Below are 24,788 nucleotides of genomic sequence, written 5' to 3'. Positions count from 1 at the left end.
CTTAATTTGTAGTTTTTTTTTTTTTAGACTTTACATAAAAATTATGTCAGTGACATATTTTTTGTGTCATCATTTTCTCAGTATTACACTATCCAATAAATATCAAAAAAAAATTTGAAAAATATAAGGATTATATGAATATGTCCATAACTTTTACATATACTATAAAAATTATATCTTAATTATCTATCACTATGTTTATATAGTTGGTATAAAAGATAATTCCACTTGTGAACTAAAAGGGGGAAATACACAAGCAAATTGTGTTGCTCATTTTTGTATATGCTGAAAAGCTACCTCGTTTTGAAATGATTAATAAATTTAAACAAATAAATGGAATATTAAAAAATAATACAGTTTTTTGTGAAGGCCGAATTTTTTCCAAAAGTATTTTTTTTTATAGCATAAAAATTATTAACAAAGAAAATAAAAATGATATTAAAACTTATGGACATAATCAAAATGGAAAAAAAAATAAAAAAAATGATGAGGATGACTGTAATACCATAAATGTGTGCAAAAATATAGACCATAAAGAGGATTTAATAAAACCACAAAATAATTTGGTAAAATTTACTAGGAGTAAATCAATTTTTTATGAAAGTGAAAGAATAATAAAATGCGAAAGTGGGACAGGGGGAGATGGTGCTCTTAGTTTTAAAAAGTTTAAAAGAAAGGTTTTTGGAAATTTAGGGATACCTAATGGAGGAAAAGGGGGAGATGGTGGAAGTATATATTTGTGTTATTCATCTGTTAAAGGAAATATTAATCATAAAAATGTTGGAAATAAAAAAAATGATGATAAAAATAAACATATTTTTATTAACAACTTATCAGAGTTACCTTGTGCTATATTAGCTACAAATGGGGGGAAAGGAAAAGCAAATCAATTGAGAGGAAAAAATGGTACCAATATTTTTTTATATTTAAACAAAGTTTGTCATGTTTATAAAATTTTACCAGATCAAAATGATAAAGGTAATAAGGATAATATAAATGGGAATGAATTGTGTCATGGGAATAAAGTTGCTAACCATAAAAATGTTCCAAGCAATTTGGATAACCTAAAATTAGAAAAAAAAACAAATGCAGAGGATACAATAAATGAAAATTTATATGAAAAAAAAGAAAAAAAATTAATTTATTATAAATCGAATTATGAAGAAAATGTTTATAACATTATAAAAAAAGAAGATCCTGTTTATCTTAAAAGAAATCAACATATTTTAAAACAAATAAAAATTATGGACCAAAACATAAGAAAAGAAAAATATATTGGACTTTTGTGCGAAACAAATAATTGTATTTTACTATCAAAAGGAGGAATGGGGGGTAAAGGGAATAATATGCAAAACACATTTTCATTTGAAAAAGGGCAAAGTGGTGTTATTAATTATATACGTGTTGTATATAAATGTATTAGCGATATATGCTTTATAGGATATGATGGAGTTGGGAAATCAACTCTTTTGTCTTTAATTACACATCAAATTCACACTGTTAATAATTTATACATATTAAAAAAAATATTTTTTAAAGACAATTACCAGATATCGGTGGCAGATTTTTTTAGTGAAAAAAGCGAAACTTCTCAAAATGACGAGAAAAATAATATAACTTTTAATATTAATCCAAATTTTATGAAATATATGGAGTTAACTCACCTTCTTGTAATAATTCTTGATATCAACATGGATATAGCTGCTCAGTTTTGCAACATCAGGTATATTATATGTTTGCATTATATGGGGCTACTCCCAATAACTGATCCCCCAATTTTGCAAAAATATAAATAATTATACAAAAATGCAAAGCTTTCTCCACATTTTAATAAATTTGTGTGCATTGTTTTTTTTTTATAATATATTGTATTTGCATATTTCCATTTTTCAATGTATCATTTTTCATCATTTGCAGGGAAGAATTAAAGCGGAAAGATGACCGTATATATCAAAAACCTTATATTGTCGTTATAAACAAATGTGATTTAAACTTCAAAGAAAAAATGAATAAGGTGGAGGAAGCTTATAAAGGAATAAAAAATTATGATAATAATATTCCCATTTTTTTTGTCAGTGCAAAATACGGAATGGGAATAACAGAATTTGTCAATTGTCTAAGGAATTGTGTACAAAAATTAAAGCATAATAATAGTTTTTTTTCACGTTTATAAAAATAATATAAAATAGCATGCGTTATATATAGTTAGCATTATATAACTGCACACATTTGTGCATGAAATTTTATGAATGGAATGAACAATTTTGGCTAGTAAATGGAAAATTATGTCAAAATTGCATGAACATATCAGGTTTTTATAATAAAAATTAGTATATTTATGAACAAAAACAATAATAAATTGCGCCATAAAAAAAACAAATTAAATTCTATATATTATGAATAGTTCTAGAAATGTAATAAAAAAAATATAATACGAACTATTTACGGTGTTTTTTATCATAAATGATTAAAATAGTGTAGCGTGAAAATATACACTTTTCGACAAAATTCGGAAATTTTACATATTTTATATTGTTTTATTTGATGAAAATTATATTATATACAAATTCAGAGATATATACTTAGGTGTGCTAATTCGACACATTCTTTGTATATTTTTACGAACAAATTTTTTTAATTTTGCATAATTTTTTCATATTTATTACCTCGTTCAGTAAATAATTGTATTTATTGACGTTTTAAAATATGTTTGTTTTTTGTAATGTTTTTTTTCTTTTTTTAAATTTCATTGATATATATCAAAAGTATTATGATTAGAATAATCGACATGTTTACTAAAGTTATTTTGATTTAAATGGATATTATATTATTCCTATTCCTTTTATCATTAACTATGTGCTTTTCTTTCTATTGAACTATGGACAAGTCTGTTATTTTTTTTAAATTAGTTATTTATAAGTGCATTATTTTGTTCATATACATATTTTTTCTTAGGAAAAAGTATGTCTCATTTTGGCTAGTACTTAATAAATAGCAATACTTTTTATTTCTTTGTTTTTTTTCAGTTTCTATTTAATTGGGTGTATCTTTATATGAGAAAAAATCAATATATTCTTTTGAATTATTTATGTTATTAAAACTATTATTATTTCTCGAATTATTTAGTATGGGATTATTTTGTAGGGATGCCATATTATTTGAATAAAAAGAAAAGCTATTTATTTTGTCATTACATATACCACTATTTAATAAAGACAAATTTGTACTTGACATAGAGTTATGATTCCATATATCATCTCCACTTTTAACATTTGTATCATTAGTGGATACATTATTAAAATATCCAGTTTTCGGATATAAATTAGAGTTTTTCTTATATTCAAAAAGTATACATTTATTTATTTTTGTATTTTTGGTGGTATTATCATAATAATTATTTACTGTATTATCTAAATAGTTGCTACTATGAAATATATCAACATCACATTCTGTGATTATATTGTTTTTTTCATTATCATTATTGATGAATATTTTATTTTTAGCAATATCGATAGTGTTAGTTGTTGTAGTTGTAGAATTGCTATTATTGTTTTCTTCAATTCCGTTAATATTGTTATTTATAAGACTAATTTTTTTAAAACAATGAGAGTCAGTATTTAAATTATCATTACTATAATTGCCCATATGAATTACACCACCCATTTCATCCATACATTTATTGTCAATTATGTCGATAAAGAATGAAGAAAATTCTGGATTGTTCATAAAATTGCTATCTTCAATGCTATATAAATTTTCAAAACTTGGGTCCATATTACTATCATCTGGATCGTCAATACTAAAATATCCATTATTATGAACACAGTTAACTATATCATCTCCGTTATATAAATCATCAGAATAATTGACATAATTTTCATCATAATAGCTATCTGTAAAATTATCCCTATTTTTATTTTCGCTAAGTTTTATATCAATATCTTTATTTAAATATTTCACATCAATATTATTTCCATGTTCATATTCATTTATTTCTTCTATATAATTTTTTAAATCGTTTTGAATACCATTATCTTGTTCAAACACATCATTTGTTTTGCTAATTTTTTTGTAGCACATTTCATTGTGTAGATGATTCAGAAGAAGTTCATCGTTACTTCCATTATCTCTGTTAAACACGTTCGAATTTTTATTTGAATTTACTACATCCATTTTTTGCGTATCGAAATAAATATTTTTATCACTTTTATCATAGTGCACTAAATTATTGATCTTGATCTTACTATTATTATATAAGGAATTATTGGAACTATTTATATTTAATTTTGTTCCAAAACCATTAAATGTATTCTTCATATGATTAGACACACTTATTGACACATTCTGAGACTCCTTTTCAATTTCATCATATTGCAAAGAATCGCTTATATATTCATTATAAATATTAGTTTTATTCTGAACTAAATAATTATAGTTTTCTTTTGGATCCAATTTAATAAAATTCTTTTTAAGCATATTAATAGTTCCTTCTTTTTCAATTTTATAATATTTGTTAACATTTTTTTGATTATACTTATTGGTTAATTTACTAGAACAATTAACTAGATTATTATTAACATTGCTATTGTTAAGTTTTACATCTATATTATTATGTGAACCCAAATTAGAAGATGGTGTATTCCTTTCTTGGCAAATAAAATTTTCAGATTTATTTACACTATTATAACTATGACATTTTTGATTTTTGCCATCAGGATTATTAATAAAATTATTTTGATTATTTGTTTTTGTTAAGTTTGTTTTTTCTAAATTATATTTATTATCAGCATGAATACTCGAGTTTGTGTCAAAAAAATTCGAATGATCATTTTGAGCATTTATTGAAATATTTTTACCATCTTCAAAATATCCAAAATTATTCTGATATTTATAATTAGACACACCATGATGTTGACTATTATTTATTGGTAAAGTAGAAAATTGAGCATTCTCAATATTTGTGCTCTCTGTATATTTTTGATTATTTTCAGAATAAAGGATTTCATTGTTTTTTTTTTTTATTTTATATTTTTTAATCAAAGAATAAATATTCAAAATTGGAGAAACATAAAATGTGTTATTTAGATCTAAATAATCATTTGTTTTTTTTTTATAAAAAAAGTTCCATATATTATATTTAGAATCATTCCAATTTTCTTCTACACCGTCTTCATCCTTATAGTAATTATTATTCTTATTTATATCATCATCAATTTCATTATTTGTATAAGGAGTATTAAATATATTTTTTATTTTTTTAAATAAAAGTATATATGCATTATTATTTTCGGTATCAAAATCTATATGATACAAATAGTTAACTAAATTATTTCTCTTATTAATATTATTATCAGTTATATTATTTTCATTTTTTTGAAAATCAAATTTTTCATCTTTTACTGGTTTATTATAATTACCAGTATCTTCTTCCTGTTCTATTTTATTTATGCTGAGTAAAATTAAACGCATATTTTCATTTAATTCATGTTCTTTATTTAAAGACTCAATTACATCATTTTCTTTTTCATTATTATCTATTTCATTAAACTCAAATATACTTTTTATACTTTCTTGTATAAAAAAAGGTAACTTATTTATATTTTTGTATTTTAGATCAATGTTTACATTTTTTTTTTTTTTTTTTTTATTTGATACTAAACTATTTTTTGATAAGTTCGTATTTTCATTTGTAAAAATTTGATCATCAACCAAATTATTCGAATCCATAATATCAACATTATTTTTATCTGTTTTAATTACATCTTCTTTTTCTATTTCTTCCAATTCAGTTTCATATTCCTCCTCAAAATTAAGTGATCCAGAATAATAGTGATAATAAAAATCATTGTCTTCAATAAATTTTAGATGAGTGAAAAGACCATCAACTTCTTTTTTGAATATTTTGCAATTTTCAGGAGTTTGATATTTTCGATGCTGAATATGAGTTCGGTGCAAATTTGCATTAGGAATATAAAGTTTATAATATTTATTAAAAGGATCAGATAAAAGTAAATTCTGTAATTTTTTATAACCAAAATGTAAACTATTTAATTCTTTTTTATATTGAAGAATAAATTGTTGTTTTAATTGAGCAAGTACTAAACCATTTGGTCTATGATCAACTAATAATGAAATAATATTCATAACTTCATTTAAAGTTTTACAAATTTCATAATTATAGCTTTTTATTTTGGGATATAATTCATCAGCACTTTTTTCACAAGCAGATATTGGTAATAAAATGCGTTGAGAGTATACAAATATTCCTTTATGTATTGCTAATTGAACTAAATGTATAATATCTCCTAATCTTTTAAATTTAAATTCATTTATTTTTTCTTTTAATTTAGCAGCAAATGCATATCTACCACCATTGAACATATAAGATTTCATTTTTTTATTTGATGAAGAACAAAATATACATGTATTCGTTTCTACAGAATTATTTTTATATGTTGTAATGACATCTGTAGAATCATTAGCCAATTGATCATTATTTTCTACTTCCACATTGTTAGATGTAGAAATGGGATTCATTTGAGTATCTGTTTCTGGATTTTCTTTAAATTGTAAAATGGGTTCAGATGTGTTATATTTTTCTTTCATATTTTTATCACAAATCAATTGATTTAAATCGGGACTAAAAACAGGTTCAAGATCTTTTTCTAACTCTTCTATACATAATATTTCTGAAATACAATTTTGAGAATTAATATTTTTATTCAATGGGCAATTACAATTTTCATTAGAATCGTCATTTGATTGATATCTCATCATTTGTATTGCAAACTCATTTAACAACATCCAATCTCTTTTAGTAAATATATTATTCAAAGTATGACTATCAACAAATCCTTTAAAGTTTGGAGGTTCGTCGTTTAGATATATAACACAACCAATCTCCCCTTTTATTCTTACTTCTATTTTTATATTACATATATTTGTTAGTTGTAATAAAATAAAAGCAATTTCAGAAGCAGACCAAAAATTATATTTAATATAAATTTTCATTTGATTTGCTACATCTCCTAAATATGCTTTGATACCTTCTTGATATAAAAAAATAACAGATTTATAAAAATAGTATTTCAATTTAAACATAAACGCATCTAAATCTAATGATTCTTTTTTAATTATTAATAGAACCCGCTTTAACCATGTATTCTCTATAAGGGGTTCTATTATATATTTATCATTATAAAAAATATTATCTTTTATTAAATCTACATAGGAAAATTCGGTTTCATTACTACCATTTAAATAACCATTATTATTTCCTTTAGCCTTTTCTAATTTATCATAATTTATCGTTGTATGCTTCGAATTTTTTAAACGCAGTCCTGTATTTTCAGAAATATTTTCAACACCCAAAGTATCATTAGATTTCCACAATAAACTATTATTATTATTATTACTATTATCATTTTGTGAATTCAAATTATTTGGATATACTACCCATGTTAATCCTCCTTTTTTAAAATTTTCTAAAGAATTCATATTTTTAAAAATGTAAGAATTTAAAATATTATTTGTTTTTAACTCAGATATTATTTTACTATTTTCCTCTGACAAATTAATGTCCCTATCAATTATTTCTTTAATTTGTTTAATATAAACATCATCATCAACGTTTAAACATGCATTACACAAATTTGTACTAAAATGTTTATTTGCATTTTTCTTTTTACTACCATTTCCATTATCATTACTATTAACCTTATCAATATTATTAATGATGTTATTGTTCTTTTTTTTATTATTATTATTTGATTCTGTTGTTGGCCCTTCTTCTTGTTTTTGGATTTTTATAATATTTTCATTACTATTTTTATTTTTATTATTATTTTGAATCTTTCCTGATTTATTTTTTTTTGATTTTTTTTTTAAATTGAAAGAATGATTTAAATTTTCAACAGATTTTGTATTTGTAGGAATATTGAGAAATTTATTGTTTTGGTTTTTTATGCTATTTTTTTCATGTCTATCTTTTCCATCAAAAGTTCGAAATGAATTATAGTTGTTATGAATCGAATTATAATTATTGTAATTATTAATCAGTTTCTTGTATATATCATTATATTTATATCCCCCATTATTATTAACATTGTTTATATTATTTATATTTTCGTTGTATATACTAGTATATCCTGTTCCAGTACCAGAAAAATTCTTCGAGGTATTTTCTTTTTTCATGGGAATTATATTAATGAATCTATTTTCATTATATTTTCTATTTAGATAATTTGATCCCTTATATTTTTTAGAATCTGTTTTTACCGTTTCATTTTTTTGTAATTTGCTATCTATTTTTTGTTTCTGAAATAAATAAGTTACATCCTCTTCATTCTCTGAATTTAACATCGTTGCCATTTTATGCATACTACTAATATTATTGGGATCATTTTTTGAATAAGCTATATTTTCTTTATTCATATTATTATAAATATTATTTTTATAATTTTTTTTTTTTTTTAAATTTTGATAATTTATTTTTTGAATTCCAGATTCTGTTATCATTTGATTTCTGTTATTGTAATCATCGTAGTTTTGCCCTTTATAAATATTTTTTATTTTTGCATTATTATTATTATTTATATCGTTTTCGTTATTTATGTTATTATTATTTGTACTAATGGAACTATTATAATAATCTTCGTTCCTAATCAAATTAGTATTGATGCTAGTAGTTTTCTCATTCGCTTCGTGACCTGTTTGTTTAGTAGAATTTTCTTTTTTCATTTCTTTGGTTTTATTCATAGAATTATTCTGCATATTAGAATATATGACATTCGCAAATATTTCACTCAACGGATTCACTGAACGATATGTCTTTTTATTCATATTTTTATATTTATCAGAATATCTTATATTATTATATGATTCTTTATTTACAAGATTTGTATTATTGTTTGTATAAGCGATTCTTGAACAATTGCTCATGTTAGTGTTATTTTTTTCATAAGGAGATTTAGCTATCTCTTTTGTTGTTCGATTTTCTAAATTATTATCTGCATATCGATTAGGCATATCGCTAACCAGTATACATTGTTTTTTGTTTTTATTTTGGTTCATGCTTGTATAATTTATATTTTCATTTTGCTTGTTTTCAATTTTATGGCCATTTTGTGTTATTATTATATCATTGTTAATTATATTTTTATCTTTTTGTGAAATTTCATAGAAATTTGTTTTATTATTATTATATTTATAAGGAATATCATTTTTATTCTCAATATCATTTCGTAACAAATACGACTCTTTCTTGTTATTTTCAAACTCACTCTTTTTATCTACATTTCCATTATAAGTATTATGCACATTAAATTTTTGATAAACATTCCCAATAATAGATGCTCCTTCTTTATTATTAAATTTGTTTGTTGTCATATGCATATTATCACAGCTGTTATTTTTTGAATAACAATTTATATCAATGTCGTTAAATCGAGACAATTTCTTATATTTATTATAATTGTCAATTATATATGAACCCTCATTATTTTCGTTGTATTGTATGAGATATTTATCACATAACTCTTTTTGATTCACTTTGTAATCCATGTCTTTATTCTTTAATCTTGAGTTCTGATAATTTTTTTTTATTTCAATATGCAACAGTTATATATAAGTGTGTTGCACTAGATATATATAATATATTTTTTTTTTGTGTGTATCAATACGGAAACAATATAAACATATGAACAAAAATGCTTTTATAGCAGTGTATATAGATCCATAACATATACAATTATATATATGATATGCTAATAAGTTGTATAAATTTTGCATATACTTATATGCCAATTCATTTAGAATACAAAAAAAACATAAAAAATGATTTATACGTTACAAAAAACAATTATATATATATATATATTGATGACAATTTCCATCTATTTTTATGTATTAATTCTGGATAAAACAATATTGCACTAATCTAGTAACAAGACAAAATATAAAAACATGTGAAATAAAAAATTAAATAATGCAGCATATAGTATATTCACACATGTAGGTATGAAAATATAAAAAGCTAGCACATATATATATAAATAAAAGCGCTAACGAAATGTTGCCAAATTTTTAGCATATAGCGCTTATCAATTATGAAAATGTAAATAAAATGGTTATAAAAAAATAAAAACATAAGAGACAACACAAAAACAATTTAATATTCTCTTAAAAATTAAATTATTTGGATAAGTATATTTATAGATAAATAATATTTTCTCTTTGAATTTTTTTCAGATTTTTTGCATTATTATTCATTAATATTATATTAACGTAATTCACACAAATATTCGTTAATAATAGTAAACATAATAAAAAATATATACAACATATATACATATTAATATGTTCTCGTATTTTTTAAATGTACGCAAATATAAATGTGTAACAAAAATATATTATTTTTTTATACATATTTATATAAGTGTAATAAATAACAATCTATGAAACAAATAATATAGTATATAATATGTATATAAAATAGTGATATTAAAATATTATATATTATAGTTTTCATTTTTAATACACATTTTAAATTTCATATGAAAAGCAGGTGAAAAGGGAAAAGTCTTACTAAAACAGGACAAAAAAAACGACAAAAATATATTATGCTTTTTGCACACTTATAAGAATAAATATCTGTATATATAATATTTAGATATAGTTTTGTTTTTTATGCTCATTTTCTCTTTATTGTATATGAATACACATAAACAACATAATAGGTAATAAATGTCTTTTGCTTTTTAATTAAAACGGATTAAATATATGTAAATGTGAATAAATAAATAAATAAATATATCTACATGCAGCACAGTATACATACATATATATGCATACAAGCATGGCTATGTATAAATATATTTATATATACAAGCACATATTCACATATTATTACATTGTAATTTTAAAACAATATAAAGTTAATGCATTGTACTGTTTGAGGAAGTTCTTTTATATGCATGCTACGATAAATTATTAATATAATATTAGTATTTTCTAATATTATATAGATCTTTTGATTTAAAAAAAAACTAATATATGAAATTAAGGTCACAAATGCATATATACATATAATACCTACATCAATAGCTATTCACACAAGGATAGCTAAAAGCCGTGATCACAATTAGCTAATATCTAAGTTGATAAAAAAATACCAAAAATTGAATCAACATAGGAAAAAATATACGAAAAAAGCAAAAAAGACATGAACATTAAAAGGGTATATTAACCCAATGTATCAAGAGGCAATATACAAAAAAAAATGATGATAAGCATCACGATATTAAAAATGGATACATAAACACATGTATAATAAAAGGTATATGCATGGTTATGAAAGATACAAAAAAAATAATAATAAAATATTTGGGAATATAAATGTATATTTCCCAAATTTTATGCAACAAAAATACAAAAACAAGCCAAAGCAACAAATGTAAGTATTACAAATTTTTTTCAATAAAAAAAACGCATATTTAATTATCGTGGGAAATTAGGACATAAATATTACATTATGTAAATTGGCACGCTTGTTAATCATTTCAAGAATAGGAATACGAAAAAATGGAACAATGGTAAAGTCTTAGTGCAAAATAAGATACATATATGTATCTTATTTCATAATTGTATGCACGTATTTGCATATGTATAAAGCTTAGCAATAAATGTACTTTTATTTTTTGTATGCCATATATATGCGTCTTGGTTTATGCTTAAAACAATGTGTATATAGCGCGAGAAAATAATATGTTACATTAATATATTTAATAAATAAATGAGTAAATGATTGAATGAATAGTACATAATTTGGTAAACATAATGTAAATGGTTAAATAAATAATGTATGTGTGTATTCCTCTTTGTATTTTTATTTCGTTTTTAGTATACATATTTTTTTTTATATACAAAAATTAGTTACAATTATGTGATCAAAAATAAAAACCATCGGGGCATATAATTATGTTTAAATGCATTTGCATTATGTATTTATTCAAGAAAATTAAATCTTATACCCCTTATACATATTTATTGCAAAACTTAAATACATGCACAAAAAAAAAAAATATGAAATAACTAAAAGAAAATTGCATAATATTTTTTTTTATTCCGTGTTCATAAAAATAGCTTTTTATTAAATGTTTTTTTTCGCATTTCATATTTTCACTTTTATCTTTATATTTATTTCATATTTTTTACACACTATTCTTTCACTAAATAAAAAATGGAGAAATATACTCTCTGCTATTTTCTTACCACATAAACAATATTACATATTTTGATTTATTTCGTTATTTGTTAATAAAAAGTGGGCAATTTTAAATGTTTATTTTTTCAATTAGCTAATTTTATTCCCCTTTTTTTTTTTATTTAAATACAATAAAAAGAGCAACCTTTAAAATGACACACTATTATCATTATATTAGGGGTTATTTAGTTATATCTCAATTTTTAATCCCAATAAAAAAAAATGTGTTAAATAAAAAAAAAAATCATGCACACATTTACACACACCAAATAATAAATTATTTTTTACATTAACAAGGAATATTTTTTTTTTCGATTTCCCCTTAAATTTAATATATATAGCCATAATTTGACTAGCAGCCTTTTAAGTGTGTATGGGATATCATAATGTATATATTCATACACACTGTATGTATAATCTTATCAAACACTTTGGATGATCATATTAATACATATGCTATAATTAATATCGAAAAAATAACATTATTTTTAAAACTACTAAGAAAAAAAAATTAACTTTAGTACAAAACTTATAATTTTCTTCTCTTTTTAAAACGAAAAAGTTATGTATATACAAACGCGCCCACTTTTAAAGCATTTATTGTATGTTTTGGTCTTTTTCGATTTTTATTTTCCGTACTATGATTATTTTCTTATAAAGAATGTCTACACATATATTAATTTATGCGTGTGTCTATATATATGAAGGCTATACATTTTTTTTAAGTCAAATATTTTGGGAATCCTATATACTTTCTAATTAAATTTTTTTTAAAAAGGAGCAAAAAATATATATGCGTGTATATTATATTAGCATACATTAATATTCATACGTATGCTAATATATGGAAAGTGCACACTTTTAAGGCTACTTCTGACTTATATAAACGACTAAGACGCAATTTCATATATAATATATATATCGCGTGTTCCAACGATACTATATAAATGAGATACGTTTCCTTGTGAATATTTTTTTTTTCTCTCTTCAATTTTATATGTTTCCACAAAACAGGATAATTAATTTATTTTTCTTGAATGCAGTTATACACTATTTCTAATCATTGAAATTTATAAATACTCATAAAATATACGAAAATAATACAAACATTTTGTGTGCAATTTGATGTTCAGTCTATATATTTTTATTTTTTATGTACCGACTCATAAGCCAATTGCATGAAACGCAGTTGGCCATGGTATAAATTAATATTTGTTGATATAACTATTTCAATTGATTGTTAATTTTTTGATCTTTTTGAAGAGGAGGAATTGAGCGACACATAAAGACGCCAAAGTGTACCGTATGTATGTAAGCACACAAATAAGTAAATAAGGAAATATATATATATATATATATATATGCATGTGTGCGTATAGAGAAGCAGAGATAATGTATTTTTCGAGCAGTTTGAATGCTGAGATAAATCGTAGAAAGAACATATCTATATGTGCTATACTCCAAACTAAGCGAAAATTTTATAAAAAACGTTATTAACTATATAATTTTAGTAAATGTATATATAGAATAAGTTAAACAGTAATTAGAAAAGAAAAGCATATGTGGCGATATAATATTCACGCAAAAGAAAGTAGATGAAATAATGAAAGATATAATAATTTGAATAAAAATATCTAAAAATAATGAATTCGACGCACAATTATATCGAATACTCTTTTTCGAATGTTGATAATTTGGATATGAATAAATGTGTTGCAAACAATTGTATCGAAAGTATATACAACTATGGAGATACTAATGAAAAAAGAGATTGTATCATAAATAAAACAACAAATATAAGTAATATTAATGATAGTAATAATAGTAGTGTAGTTAAACCAATTTACACTGGAAATATAAATGTTTTGGAAATTGATTATGTACAAGGCATAATAAAAAATAACTATGATGATATAAATGTTGGGGAAAAGAATGGAATAATAAATCGAAATAGAAACACAGATGATGTATTAACAATTGTTGAATGTGGTAAAGGTGGGAATATAAATGGGAATAGAAATCAAAGCAGAAATATTTGTTTGAATCAAAATATATCAAATTTAAAATTGTGTAACAACTTAGATATGAGTTTTATTTATAACACTTATGATAAAAATGGATTGTTATATTGTAAAAAAATAAAATTTCATGTAAAAGGAGATAATATCAATGATTATGTAACCCCTTTAGTTGTAAAAATTAATACTTTAAAAAATAATATGGGAAAACAATATATGAGATTAGAATTAAGTGATGATAAAAATGAATCTTTTTTTTATTATCTAGATTTGTTTGAAGAAAATTATGAAAATATAAAAAAAGAACAGAAACTAGTTATCAATTTTAATTTATTTCCATTTAAATTTATTGATTTGTTGGAAGAATGTGTTCTCGAAAATGAGCAATGTGAAGATATAGATGATCAACGTTTGAATGCAGTTTTTATAATGGAAAATATTGTAAAGGAAGCTAATACGAAAGGATATGGGCGTGATGGATATATTTCCAGTTATATTAACAATCATAATGATAATAAATTTAGTGGTGGTACATCTAATGAGTGTAAATATGAAAAAGGGGTTCTGAATTTAGTAGAAATAAATCAATTCAAAGAACTAACACATCTATCATTAGTTCTAAAAAAAGCAGACAATGAAAATGTTATAAAATATTTGTGTAATAATATAAAATATATAAAAGAATATAGTGAACATGTAATTAAAAAATTAAATGAAGAAATAATTAATAATAATAATAATTGTATCGAAATAAAAACGTTAGAAAAAACTATAGAAAATATGGATGTGAAAATAAAAAATATAAAATGCAATTTCAATCATACCATGAATAATGAAATACATAACTTAAAGGAAGAACATCAAAAAATAATTGAAAGAAAAGAAGAAATGTTTATTTTAGAAAAAAATGAACTAAAAAAAGATGTTGAAACTTTAAAAAAAAAATGTAATGAATATAGTGAGGTAAATAAAAGTAATGAAGAAAACATAATTCATTTAAATAGTAAAGTAAATAAACTAATAAATGAAATAAAAGAAAAAAATGATTATTTATCAAAATTAACAAAAGAAAAAGAAAGCATAGAATGTGAAAAATGTAAACTGGAAAAAGACAAAAATTATTTTACTATCGAATTAAATAACTTAAAAACAAAATATGAAAAAGAATGTGAAAATAATATATCAAATAACTCAAGTTATGAAAGTATAAAAATAAACAATAATAATCTTGAATTAGAATTAAAAAAATACAAAGATAGAAATGGAAAGTTAGAAAAAGAAATAAATATAGCTATTGATGAAATTAATAAAGGCAATGATATTATTACAAAATTGCAAACACAATTAAAAAAAATTAAAGATAAGTTAAAAAATAAAACTCTAGAATATAACAATCTTGAAAAAAATCATTCTCAAAATATTATCGAAATGACTAAAATTAAAGCACAATTATCTGAAATACAAATTAAATTCTCAGAAAAAGAAACATCAGAAGATAACCTACGACAAGAAGTAAATACTTTACAAAGAAAAAATGATGAACTTGTTAAAGATTTGAACATATCTCGAGAGGGTATGAATTAAAATATGGATAGACTTATTCTGATAGACATTTTTTTCTACTATTCTATTTTATTTCATTCTTTCTTTTTGTTAATTTCATTTTCAGTTAATTTAAGACTAAATAAAGAAGTTGCAAATAATAATCTGGATATATATTCAGTAAAAATGAACAATATCACTGCATCCCCTACTATTTCAACAGGTATGATTCCCCACAATCATAGTCATCCGCAATGTATTTTATTAATGTACATTTATTTCTTCCTTATTCTGTGTCACTTTTGAAACAAAAAGGATCAAACTTTCAAGTGGACACAAACCTTTTAGATAAAGACTTATTTACAAAGTTAAAAGCCAATTTAAAGAATTCATCAGGAATAGGTTACACACCAGCATACACATCAGATAGGTAAAAAAAAAAAAAAATACGATAAAAATAATAGCAATAATAATGAATTTATTTTCTGCCTATGATTGTATTGCCGAGTTAGTAATAAAGGTATTACTATGTATTGTTAATATTATAATATTATTTTTTCCCTTTGATAATTTGTACACACAGCAATATGACCAACTTGAATTTAATAAGCGGAAAAATCGATGCGCTTGGTAAGTATATTAAATTAAAAAAAAAAAAAAGCTAGCTAATTAAAAAAGTCAAGTAATTAATTAAATAAATAAACGAATTAAATAAACGAACGAATTAAAGTTTGCAGAATATACATTTTTTATACGAATTTTTATTTTCGTTTCATTACAATTTTATAGACATTAATGATAGATATAATAAGCCCGTGAAATTTATTCCTCCCGGAATTTAGTTTCAAAGCCAGGTTTCTCTTTTTTTTAAATATAAATATATTGTTAGTGTGCTTATTATATCTGCACTTCCCTATCCGCGTTTTATTTCAAAAATATTTTATTTTCTTTCTTTTTCCTTCATTCCCTTCCTTTCCCCTCCTTTTATTTGTTTTTGTTTTAAACTTATTCGAAATTTTGATTATTTTACTCAACTACGCCAAGTATATATTGAAAATATTCAATCCTTTTCCCCCTATTTCCTATTTGTCTATTTCTTATACACTTAAAAGGGAATATACAATTAGCACCTGGATCTTTTCAATTTTATTATTTATACAATATTAAAATAACAATGTTAGATTTTTATTTTCATTTTTAATTTCAGTTTTTCATCATTTATCATGGCTTTTCTCCAAAGCTTCAAACATTTTTGCAGTTAATGAAGCGATAAAAAAGAGGAATAAAACATTTTTCGATTTTTTGAAAAAATTCATACATTTTTCTTTATCATCGATGGAAACATGATTAATCAAATAGTATAAATAAGCAACATTAAATGTTGTGAATATATAATAAGAATAATGCATATCAAATAAATATGCTGACATATAAAGTAAATATGTCATGTTAGCAATTAATATTTTCGAATATTTTATAGTATTTTTATCCCATTTTATAGCTAGCGATTTTAACTTTAATTTAATATCATCAGCTTTATCTTGATGTGCATATATTGTATCGTAAATAATTGTCAAATAACATAATGGAATAAAACTTATAATTAATGGAAATAAATTTTCCAATATATTTATATTCACACTTGATGCTATAAAAAAACCTAAATTAAATGTAAAGGATAAATATAGTTGGGCATAATATGTTATTCTTTTTAATAGTGGATATGTAACAATAAATAGAGAGGAAAATAAACCTGTATATATTGTTTCATTACTAAATTGAAATAATGCTAAAAGAGATAAAGAAGAATGTATAAACATATATACTAAAGCTTTGAAAGTAGTTATAGATCCATCTGCTAATGGCCGATTCTTTGTCCTTTCAACATGTTTATCATAATTTTTATCTAAAAAATCATTAATCATACAGCCAAAAGTTCTAATATTATATGCCCCAAAAGTAAACAAACATAAATTTTTAATAATATTTTTAATTTCATCTATATTTATTTCACTTGAATATATTTCATGATTTACTAAAAATAATTTATTAACATCATATGTTAACAAATATCCCCACAAGGATGTATATAATGTTAAGTATGTACCAGTTGGAATATGTAATCGTGAAAAAATAATATAATTATTAATATTTTTTTTAATTATTTCTTTAAATTTATTGTTTGTTTTCTCTTCATTATTAACATTCAAATTTGACGAATAATGTAATTTTTCCAAATATAAAGATTTCAAATTGGGTTCATTTATTTTAGTTATTAATTTATTTCTAATATTGGCTTTGATTCCATTGTTGGTGATATTTTTAATTCTTTTTTTTAAAATCGGTTTCGTATATTTTAGAATATTTCCATTTTTTTCATTAAGTTCGAATTGTAGAGGATATATTAGTTTATTTTTTATTTTCCCAAATTGTGATAAAATTTTATTGTGTTTAAAATTTTTTTCAAAAATAATTTGACTATTCTCTATTCCATTTTTGTAGTTAGAGTTAATAAAATTGGGGATATATCTATTTGAATTTTTTTCATTTTGTTTGTCCATATATTTATAACTATTTAAACGAATGTATCGTTTCATTAATATTGTCTTTAAAATGGTTTATTTATATGTTAATGTATATTTGAATCTTTTTTGCTACTCAGTCTTTTACAAGCTTTCGAAAGAAAATATCCATAACTTATTGGTATGTACTTGTAATTCAGTTTTTTGAATTTTTAAAAATTTAAGAGAGTTTACTTTAAATTGTGTAACAATATAAAAATGGATATTTTGGCGAATATACTTTCTTATGTGATTGTGGAAAGTATTTATCGATTTTGTCAATCTAAATTTATGGTCTTTCAAATTTAATAAACAACAAAATGGTATAAATGCGCATATTTATATATATTGCAACAATCTTATTTATAGTGTGGTAATAAAATGAATAGCATTATTTTTTTTTTAGTAAAATACTGTGAATTTCCATTTTTTTATTGATATTTTCAATATAATTTTTTGCATAAAAATAAATATATTATTATGAGAAAATTTAACTTTCTATTTATTTTATTAAATTGCGAATAATTTTCAGCATTTCTATGATATGTGCGTCATTCATATGCAAATAAATAAAAGTTCGCATTATCCATTATGATTATTTTTTCTTGTTATATATATTTGTTTTTCATTTTTTTTTTCATTTTTTTCATTTTTTTTTCATTTTTTTCACATTTTTTCCACATTTTTTTTTTTCACATTTTTTCCACATTTTTTTTTTTCACATTTTTTCCACATTTTTTCACATTTTTCTTTGCAATTTTGTCGTTTTATCTTCTTTGCGCTCTCTTATTTTTATAATTTTTTGTACAATATTTCCTTTTTCACATTTTTTTTTATTTTCACTTTACAATTCCTTGTATCAGTCTTATTTTTATCGAAATTCTCATTTTTTCCATAATTTTTAAATAAATTGAGAAAAAGAAAAAAATATACAATTTTTTCCCTAGTGGTGTTATTTTTTTTTTTTTTTTTTTTTTGAAAAAATATATATATGCTTTAAGAAAAAATAATATATTAAATCTTGTAATATATAAGAATAGACATCAATCAGTATGCCGAGATATAAATAAGCATACAAAACTGATTAAATAAGATTTAGTTGTTTGAATATTCGTTTATTTACCAAATAATTCACATGTTTTCTCGTTTTTTTCAAAAGAATGAAATTTGCCGAAAAACTGAAGCACCTAAAGGTGAAATCATGGGATAACAAATATATTAATTATAAATTTTTAAAAAAAATAATAAAAAAAAAAATAAATCCAGAAATAAAAGCCTTATATGATAGAATTGATAAAAATGATGAACAAATTCTTGAAGTTTGTAAACTAGTGAATTTAGACAATACACTAATTAATCAAAAAGATAAAAAAAAAAAAAATGAGATCGAAAATGAAGAAATCGATTACACATATTTATTTTTTTATGTTTTACAAAATTATATTAATATGGTTAAAGAACATTATGAAAATGAATACAATTATTTATATGAAAAAATAGATGAAATTGTATTTTTTTTAGAATCAGATAGAGTAAACTTAAAAGATATGGAAAGTTTAAAAAATAAATGCTTAAATATTTATAACTTATTTGATATATTAACAAATTATTTAAATATTAATGTATTGTCTGTATATAAAATTTTGAAAAAAAAAACCAAAAAAGAAAGGTTATCTACTTCTTTAGATCTATATCAAAAATATTGCAACAATCTTCACCAAATTAGCCAAGAAGAACATTTCAATGTAAAAATAACAAAAAAAAAAGAAACTTATATGTATAACAATTATAGATGCATATAACATTACTTATTTCACATTGTAGACATGTCAATTAAGCATATATTATTTTTTTCTTTTTACAATTTTTAGGAAAAAATAAAATCCACATTTTTATTAATACAAAAAAAAATAGGAGATAATTGTGAAAAAATTGATTTTTTAAATTTTAAAATTTATTTAAAAAGCAAAATAGAAAATCTTGGTCAGTATAGAGGAACTATATTTATTTTGTGCGGAATCTTAATTACTTTAATAATTAACACAATCATTTTATTATATATTAACATAAATGAAATTAACATTAATCTAATATTATCAATACTCCCCATATATAGATTAGTATATGTTTTGAATTTTTTCTTTTTATTTATTTTTGGCTCCTTTCTTTTCATGCAGTTGTATGGCGTCAATTTTACGTAAGTACCTACAAGGAATAAAATGAAAAAAAAAAATAAATAAATAAATAAAAATAAATAATAGTAATAATAAATGACACTGCACCCCTTTTTCCTTTTCACCAGGTATATCCTCGATTTGAATAAAAAAATAGTGGACGAATATTACTATTTAATAAATTATGTCATATTTTTGATTTTTTTAACAACTGTCTCATTATTAATATTTTTGTTAGACGTTTTATTTAAGCTTAACATATTTTCGAACATTATACTTCATGTTGTTATTTTGTGTATATTATTGGTGTGTACTACTATTTTTCCTTTTAATTTTTATAAATATAAAGAAAATAATTTTTTATTTTCTTCCCTTTCCCGTGTACTTATGAGTGGGTAAGAATACATATTCTTAGAACAAAAAAAAAATTTTTATTTTATATATATGAAAATTTAATGTCTTAATTATCAAGATTGGTATATATATTTATATTTCTATTTTGAGGCATTCATTTTGTGTTTGTTTTTTTTTTTCACATTCTACAGGCTTTTTCTAGTAAACAGTGTAAATCTACTCGACAATATAATGGGAGACATACTTACAAGTTTATCAAAAACATTTTCAGATGTTCAATATATCATATGCTTTTTTTTGTAAGAAAGGAAAAAAAAAAAATAAAAATAAAAAATATATATAATTAGGGTTATTATATATATACGTATTAATTTTATTTTGCTTTTTTTAGGAGTGGAATGGATACTACTGTTCCTGCAAAATGCCCAAGTAAGTTAATCTTATAAAAATAGTTACTATCAAACATAATAAAAATATTTTTATGACTTTATTATTCATTTTCATAATTATCTTAATTCAGTAATCGAGTCATATGTTAATCCAATATTTGTTGGCCTACCATTCTATTTAAGATTTTGTCAATGTTTAATAAGGTAAGAATTAGACTATATTCATGCTCATATATATTTGTACACATAACCTATATGTATGTTGCAATTATTTCTATTTAAGTATATAAAGTTATATTTCTTGACACTAACATATAGATATAATAATGAACGACAAAAAATACATATATATAATATGCTCAAATATATATCTGGAATTTGTATTGTTATATGCACTTCATTTAATTGGTAAGGAAAATAAAAATAATTTATTTTATAATGAATATTTCATCTCGAAATTAATCTTAAAAAATGGAATTTTCAAATAGAAAATGATTACCCCATATATAATATAATATTCATATACATACACATACATACATAATTGTATAATATTTGAACTCAATTTTTTAGGGGATATCTTGGATTAGATATATATACAAGCAAAATTATTTTAATATGTGCATATGTTATTGGATCGACGTATATGTATATTTGGGATGTGTATTGTGATTGGGGGCTTTTAAAAGAATATAATTATTTGTTAAGGTAAAGAATTGAACGATAAATATTAACATGAATATGTATAATATCATGATTATAAAATATATTTCAATAAAAAAAAAACAAAACAGAAATGAAATTATTCATTTGTTAGTTTAGAATTTAATTTATTTGGATTTTTTTATATTGATATGTCCATTATATTTTTTATAAATTTTTATAGAAAAAATAATAATTTGATGTACCCTCCACAATATTACTACTTTGCCGGCTTTTTTAATTTAGTAAGAAAAAAACAGAAAAAGAAAAAAAAATATATTTTGTCACTAAATTTTAACTTTCATACCTCTTCTACATATTCATTAATTTTTGTTCAGATTTTCAGACTAACATGGGCCATTACAATTATGCCAATAAATATATTTCCAAATAAGGTAAATAAAGCAATTAGTTTCACATTTGCTTTTTAGCTATTTTATCGCGAATTATGTTTTTATTATATCATTAAAATAAGCAAATATATATATATCAACCTTTTTAAATATATTGCAGGAAGTAAATTTTTTTTTAATTACCTTTTTTCTGATGTTTATTGAAGTTTTAAGGAGATCAATAGTAATAACTCATTCCTTTTTTTTTCATTTTCATTTCTATATTTTGAAAATTATTTAATATATATCCTCTTTTTTGCTTTTAGTGGATATGCTTTCGGTTAGAAAATGAACATGTTACCAACGCGTCACGATATAGAGCCATTTTATGGGTAAGCGCAATAAAACGATAAACATTGGTAAAATAAAAATGGTAACAAAATTGAGAAAATTCAATAAATTGGAAAGCACACCCTAATCCTATATTTTTATTTCCACTTTTATTCTTCAGGTCCCTAAAATGACAAAGACAAAGGAGTTTTAAACATCCCCAATTTTATTCAGTCAAATTATTACATTTTTATATATCCTTTTACTTTTCTATTATTTTTTTTTTGTGACGCTATGTTTTTATTGAATTATTCTACATTTTAGCTAGTTGGTCAATTGGCTAGATGGATTTAAAAAATATATTTACAAACTAAACGTTTATAAGTGTTTTATAATTCAAATTATTAAATATGTTTAAAGAATTAATATACTTGAAGAATACTTTGCATAAAAAAGAAAGCGATATTAAAAAATTATGATTATAAATTTAATATTGATAAGGAAAGACACATGAAAAAATAAGATGGCGATTAAATGGTAACCGATACATTAAAGTGAAAAAGTATTACATTTTTCTGAACATTACTAAGAGTATGCAAAAAATATATAAACAATTGCACACACTTATTCGTAATGTGATATTTTTTTGTGAAATTATCCCAAATTATTAAAAAAGAGGTTATGTTTTGTAGTTATTTACTTATTTATTTCACAGATTTAACTGCTTGAATAAATGCATAAACATTTTCAATTTTAGAATTTGGAAGTATACCATGCCCCAAATTAGCTATATATTTATTTTTGTATGAAATTTGTTGTATCATTTTTGAGGTATATTTTTGAACATTTTCTTTATTGTCTAATAGTAGTATATGTGGATCTAATGCTCCTTGTAAAATAATTTTATTTTGAAATAAATCATAATAATAGTTTGAGCCATTATTAATTAGCTGTTTATGGGTAATTGATAATATATCTATATCAAGATTTTTAATATTTTCATGAAAATTGTCTTTAACAAATAAAATAATATAAGTGTTAGGTCTATATGTTTTAATAGCTTGAACTATTTTATTTATATAATATAAACTAAATTCTTTAAATATATTTTTATCAACAATTTCAGCATTACTGTCAAAAATCTGAATTAGATTAGCCCCACCATCTATTTGATTTAATAAATGACTAATACATATATTACATAGAATATTTAAAATTTGATGTGTATCTTCACTATTTTCATATATTAATTTTAAGCTATTTTCATAGGGCTTCAATTTAGATGCATTATCTTTTGTTAAATATGTAAATAAAGTAAATGGCGATCCACAAAAACCAAGAACTGGAACTGAATTATTAATTTTTTTTTTTGTCAAATTAATTGAATCATAAACAAAGTGTAAATTATTTATTATTTCTTTTAAATTTAAGTTTAATTTTTTAAAATCGTCTAAGTTATTTATTTCTTTGTTAAATATTGGTCCAACATTTTCAACAAATTTTATATCTATACCCATAGCTATAAATATTATTAATATGTCAGAAAATATAACAACCATATCACATAAAAATCTTTTATATGGCATTATTGTGATATTTGATGATAATTCAGGATTATAACATAAATCAAAAAAATTATAATTTTTTTTTAGTTCTCTATATTCTGGTAAATACCGTCCTGATTGCCTCATCATCCAAAAAGGAATTTCATTATTTTTTTCATCTTTTTCATCAATTTCTTTATCTTTGTTTTCTATTACTCGTAATATTAGATCGTTAACAGGCCTACCAAATTCTGCATGGTTGAATATTAAAATGAATTATAAAATTTAGAAAAAAAACTATTAATAAATGAATAATTATGAATAATCACATAGTTGTATAGGCACACACAAGTATAGTATTTTTATGTGATTATTAATTTTAATGATTACTTTCATATTTAGAACTTTCTGGTCGAATATATATTTCACCTTCCAAATGTGGTGAAGAAGCTGTATTTATTTTTAGCATTTTCAATTTTATTTTTTTTATTTTTAAAAAACATAAAACTTGATATAGCAAACAAATCAGAAATATGAAACAAACAAAATTTTTTAGCATTATTTTGTTTGATCATATAAT

The 24,788-nt window shown here is 22.0% G+C and overlaps 6 protein-coding genes across 6 annotated transcripts; 3 read left to right on the top strand and 3 right to left on the bottom strand.

The window, feature by feature from the left end:
* Positions 1–308: 308 nt before the first annotated feature.
* Positions 309–2,173, top strand: PBANKA_0106400 (GTP-binding protein, putative; the record flags this gene model as incomplete). The annotated part of the gene is made up of 2 exons (XM_034568238.1): positions 309–1,723; positions 1,918–2,173. The coding sequence occupies 2 exons, from the start codon at positions 309–311 to the stop codon at positions 2,171–2,173; spliced, it is 1,671 nt and encodes a 556-aa protein (XP_034419663.1).
* An 860-nt stretch (positions 2,174–3,033) lies between these two features.
* On the bottom strand, positions 3,034–9,561 carry PBANKA_0106300 (conserved Plasmodium protein, unknown function; the record flags this gene model as incomplete). Its single annotated transcript, XM_034568227.1, has 1 exon — positions 3,034–9,561. One exon carries the CDS (start codon positions 9,559–9,561, stop codon positions 3,034–3,036), a length of 6,528 nt encoding a protein of 2,175 aa, XP_034419662.1.
* Positions 9,562–13,905: 4,344 nt separating this feature from the next.
* Positions 13,906–16,664, top strand: PBANKA_0106200 (spindle assembly abnormal protein 6; the record flags this gene model as incomplete). Its single annotated transcript, XM_034568216.1, has 5 exons — positions 13,906–15,853; positions 15,950–16,045; positions 16,138–16,252; positions 16,406–16,452; positions 16,612–16,664. The coding sequence occupies 5 exons, from the start codon at positions 13,906–13,908 to the stop codon at positions 16,662–16,664; spliced, it is 2,259 nt and encodes a 752-aa protein (XP_034419661.1).
* A 372-nt stretch (positions 16,665–17,036) lies between these two features.
* On the bottom strand, positions 17,037–18,419 carry PBANKA_0106100 (4-hydroxybenzoate polyprenyltransferase, putative; the record flags this gene model as incomplete). The annotated part of the gene is made up of 1 exon (XM_034568205.1): positions 17,037–18,419. One exon carries the CDS (start codon positions 18,417–18,419, stop codon positions 17,037–17,039), a length of 1,383 nt encoding a protein of 460 aa, XP_034419660.1.
* Positions 18,420–19,543: 1,124 nt separating this feature from the next.
* PBANKA_0106000 (G-protein associated signal transduction protein, putative) lies at positions 19,544–22,878 on the top strand (the record flags this gene model as incomplete). Its single annotated transcript, XM_034568194.1, has 13 exons — positions 19,544–20,128; positions 20,255–20,580; positions 20,686–20,952; positions 21,103–21,210; positions 21,303–21,340; positions 21,432–21,504; positions 21,619–21,708; positions 21,874–22,008; positions 22,187–22,247; positions 22,341–22,397; positions 22,516–22,578; positions 22,661–22,726; positions 22,846–22,878. The coding sequence occupies 13 exons, from the start codon at positions 19,544–19,546 to the stop codon at positions 22,876–22,878; spliced, it is 1,902 nt and encodes a 633-aa protein (XP_034419659.1).
* A 490-nt stretch (positions 22,879–23,368) lies between these two features.
* PBANKA_0105900 (uroporphyrinogen III decarboxylase) lies at positions 23,369–24,767 on the bottom strand (the record flags this gene model as incomplete). The annotated part of the gene is made up of 2 exons (XM_034568183.1): positions 23,369–24,459; positions 24,599–24,767. The coding sequence occupies 2 exons, from the start codon at positions 24,765–24,767 to the stop codon at positions 23,369–23,371; spliced, it is 1,260 nt and encodes a 419-aa protein (XP_034419658.1).
* Positions 24,768–24,788: the final 21 nt, after the last annotated feature.

This window comes from Plasmodium berghei, assembly GCF_900002375.2.
Source record: "Plasmodium berghei ANKA genome assembly, chromosome: 1".
NCBI classification, from domain to species: Eukaryota; Apicomplexa; class Aconoidasida; order Haemosporida; family Plasmodiidae; genus Plasmodium; species Plasmodium berghei.
This window is presented reverse-complemented; position numbering and strand designations above follow the sequence as displayed.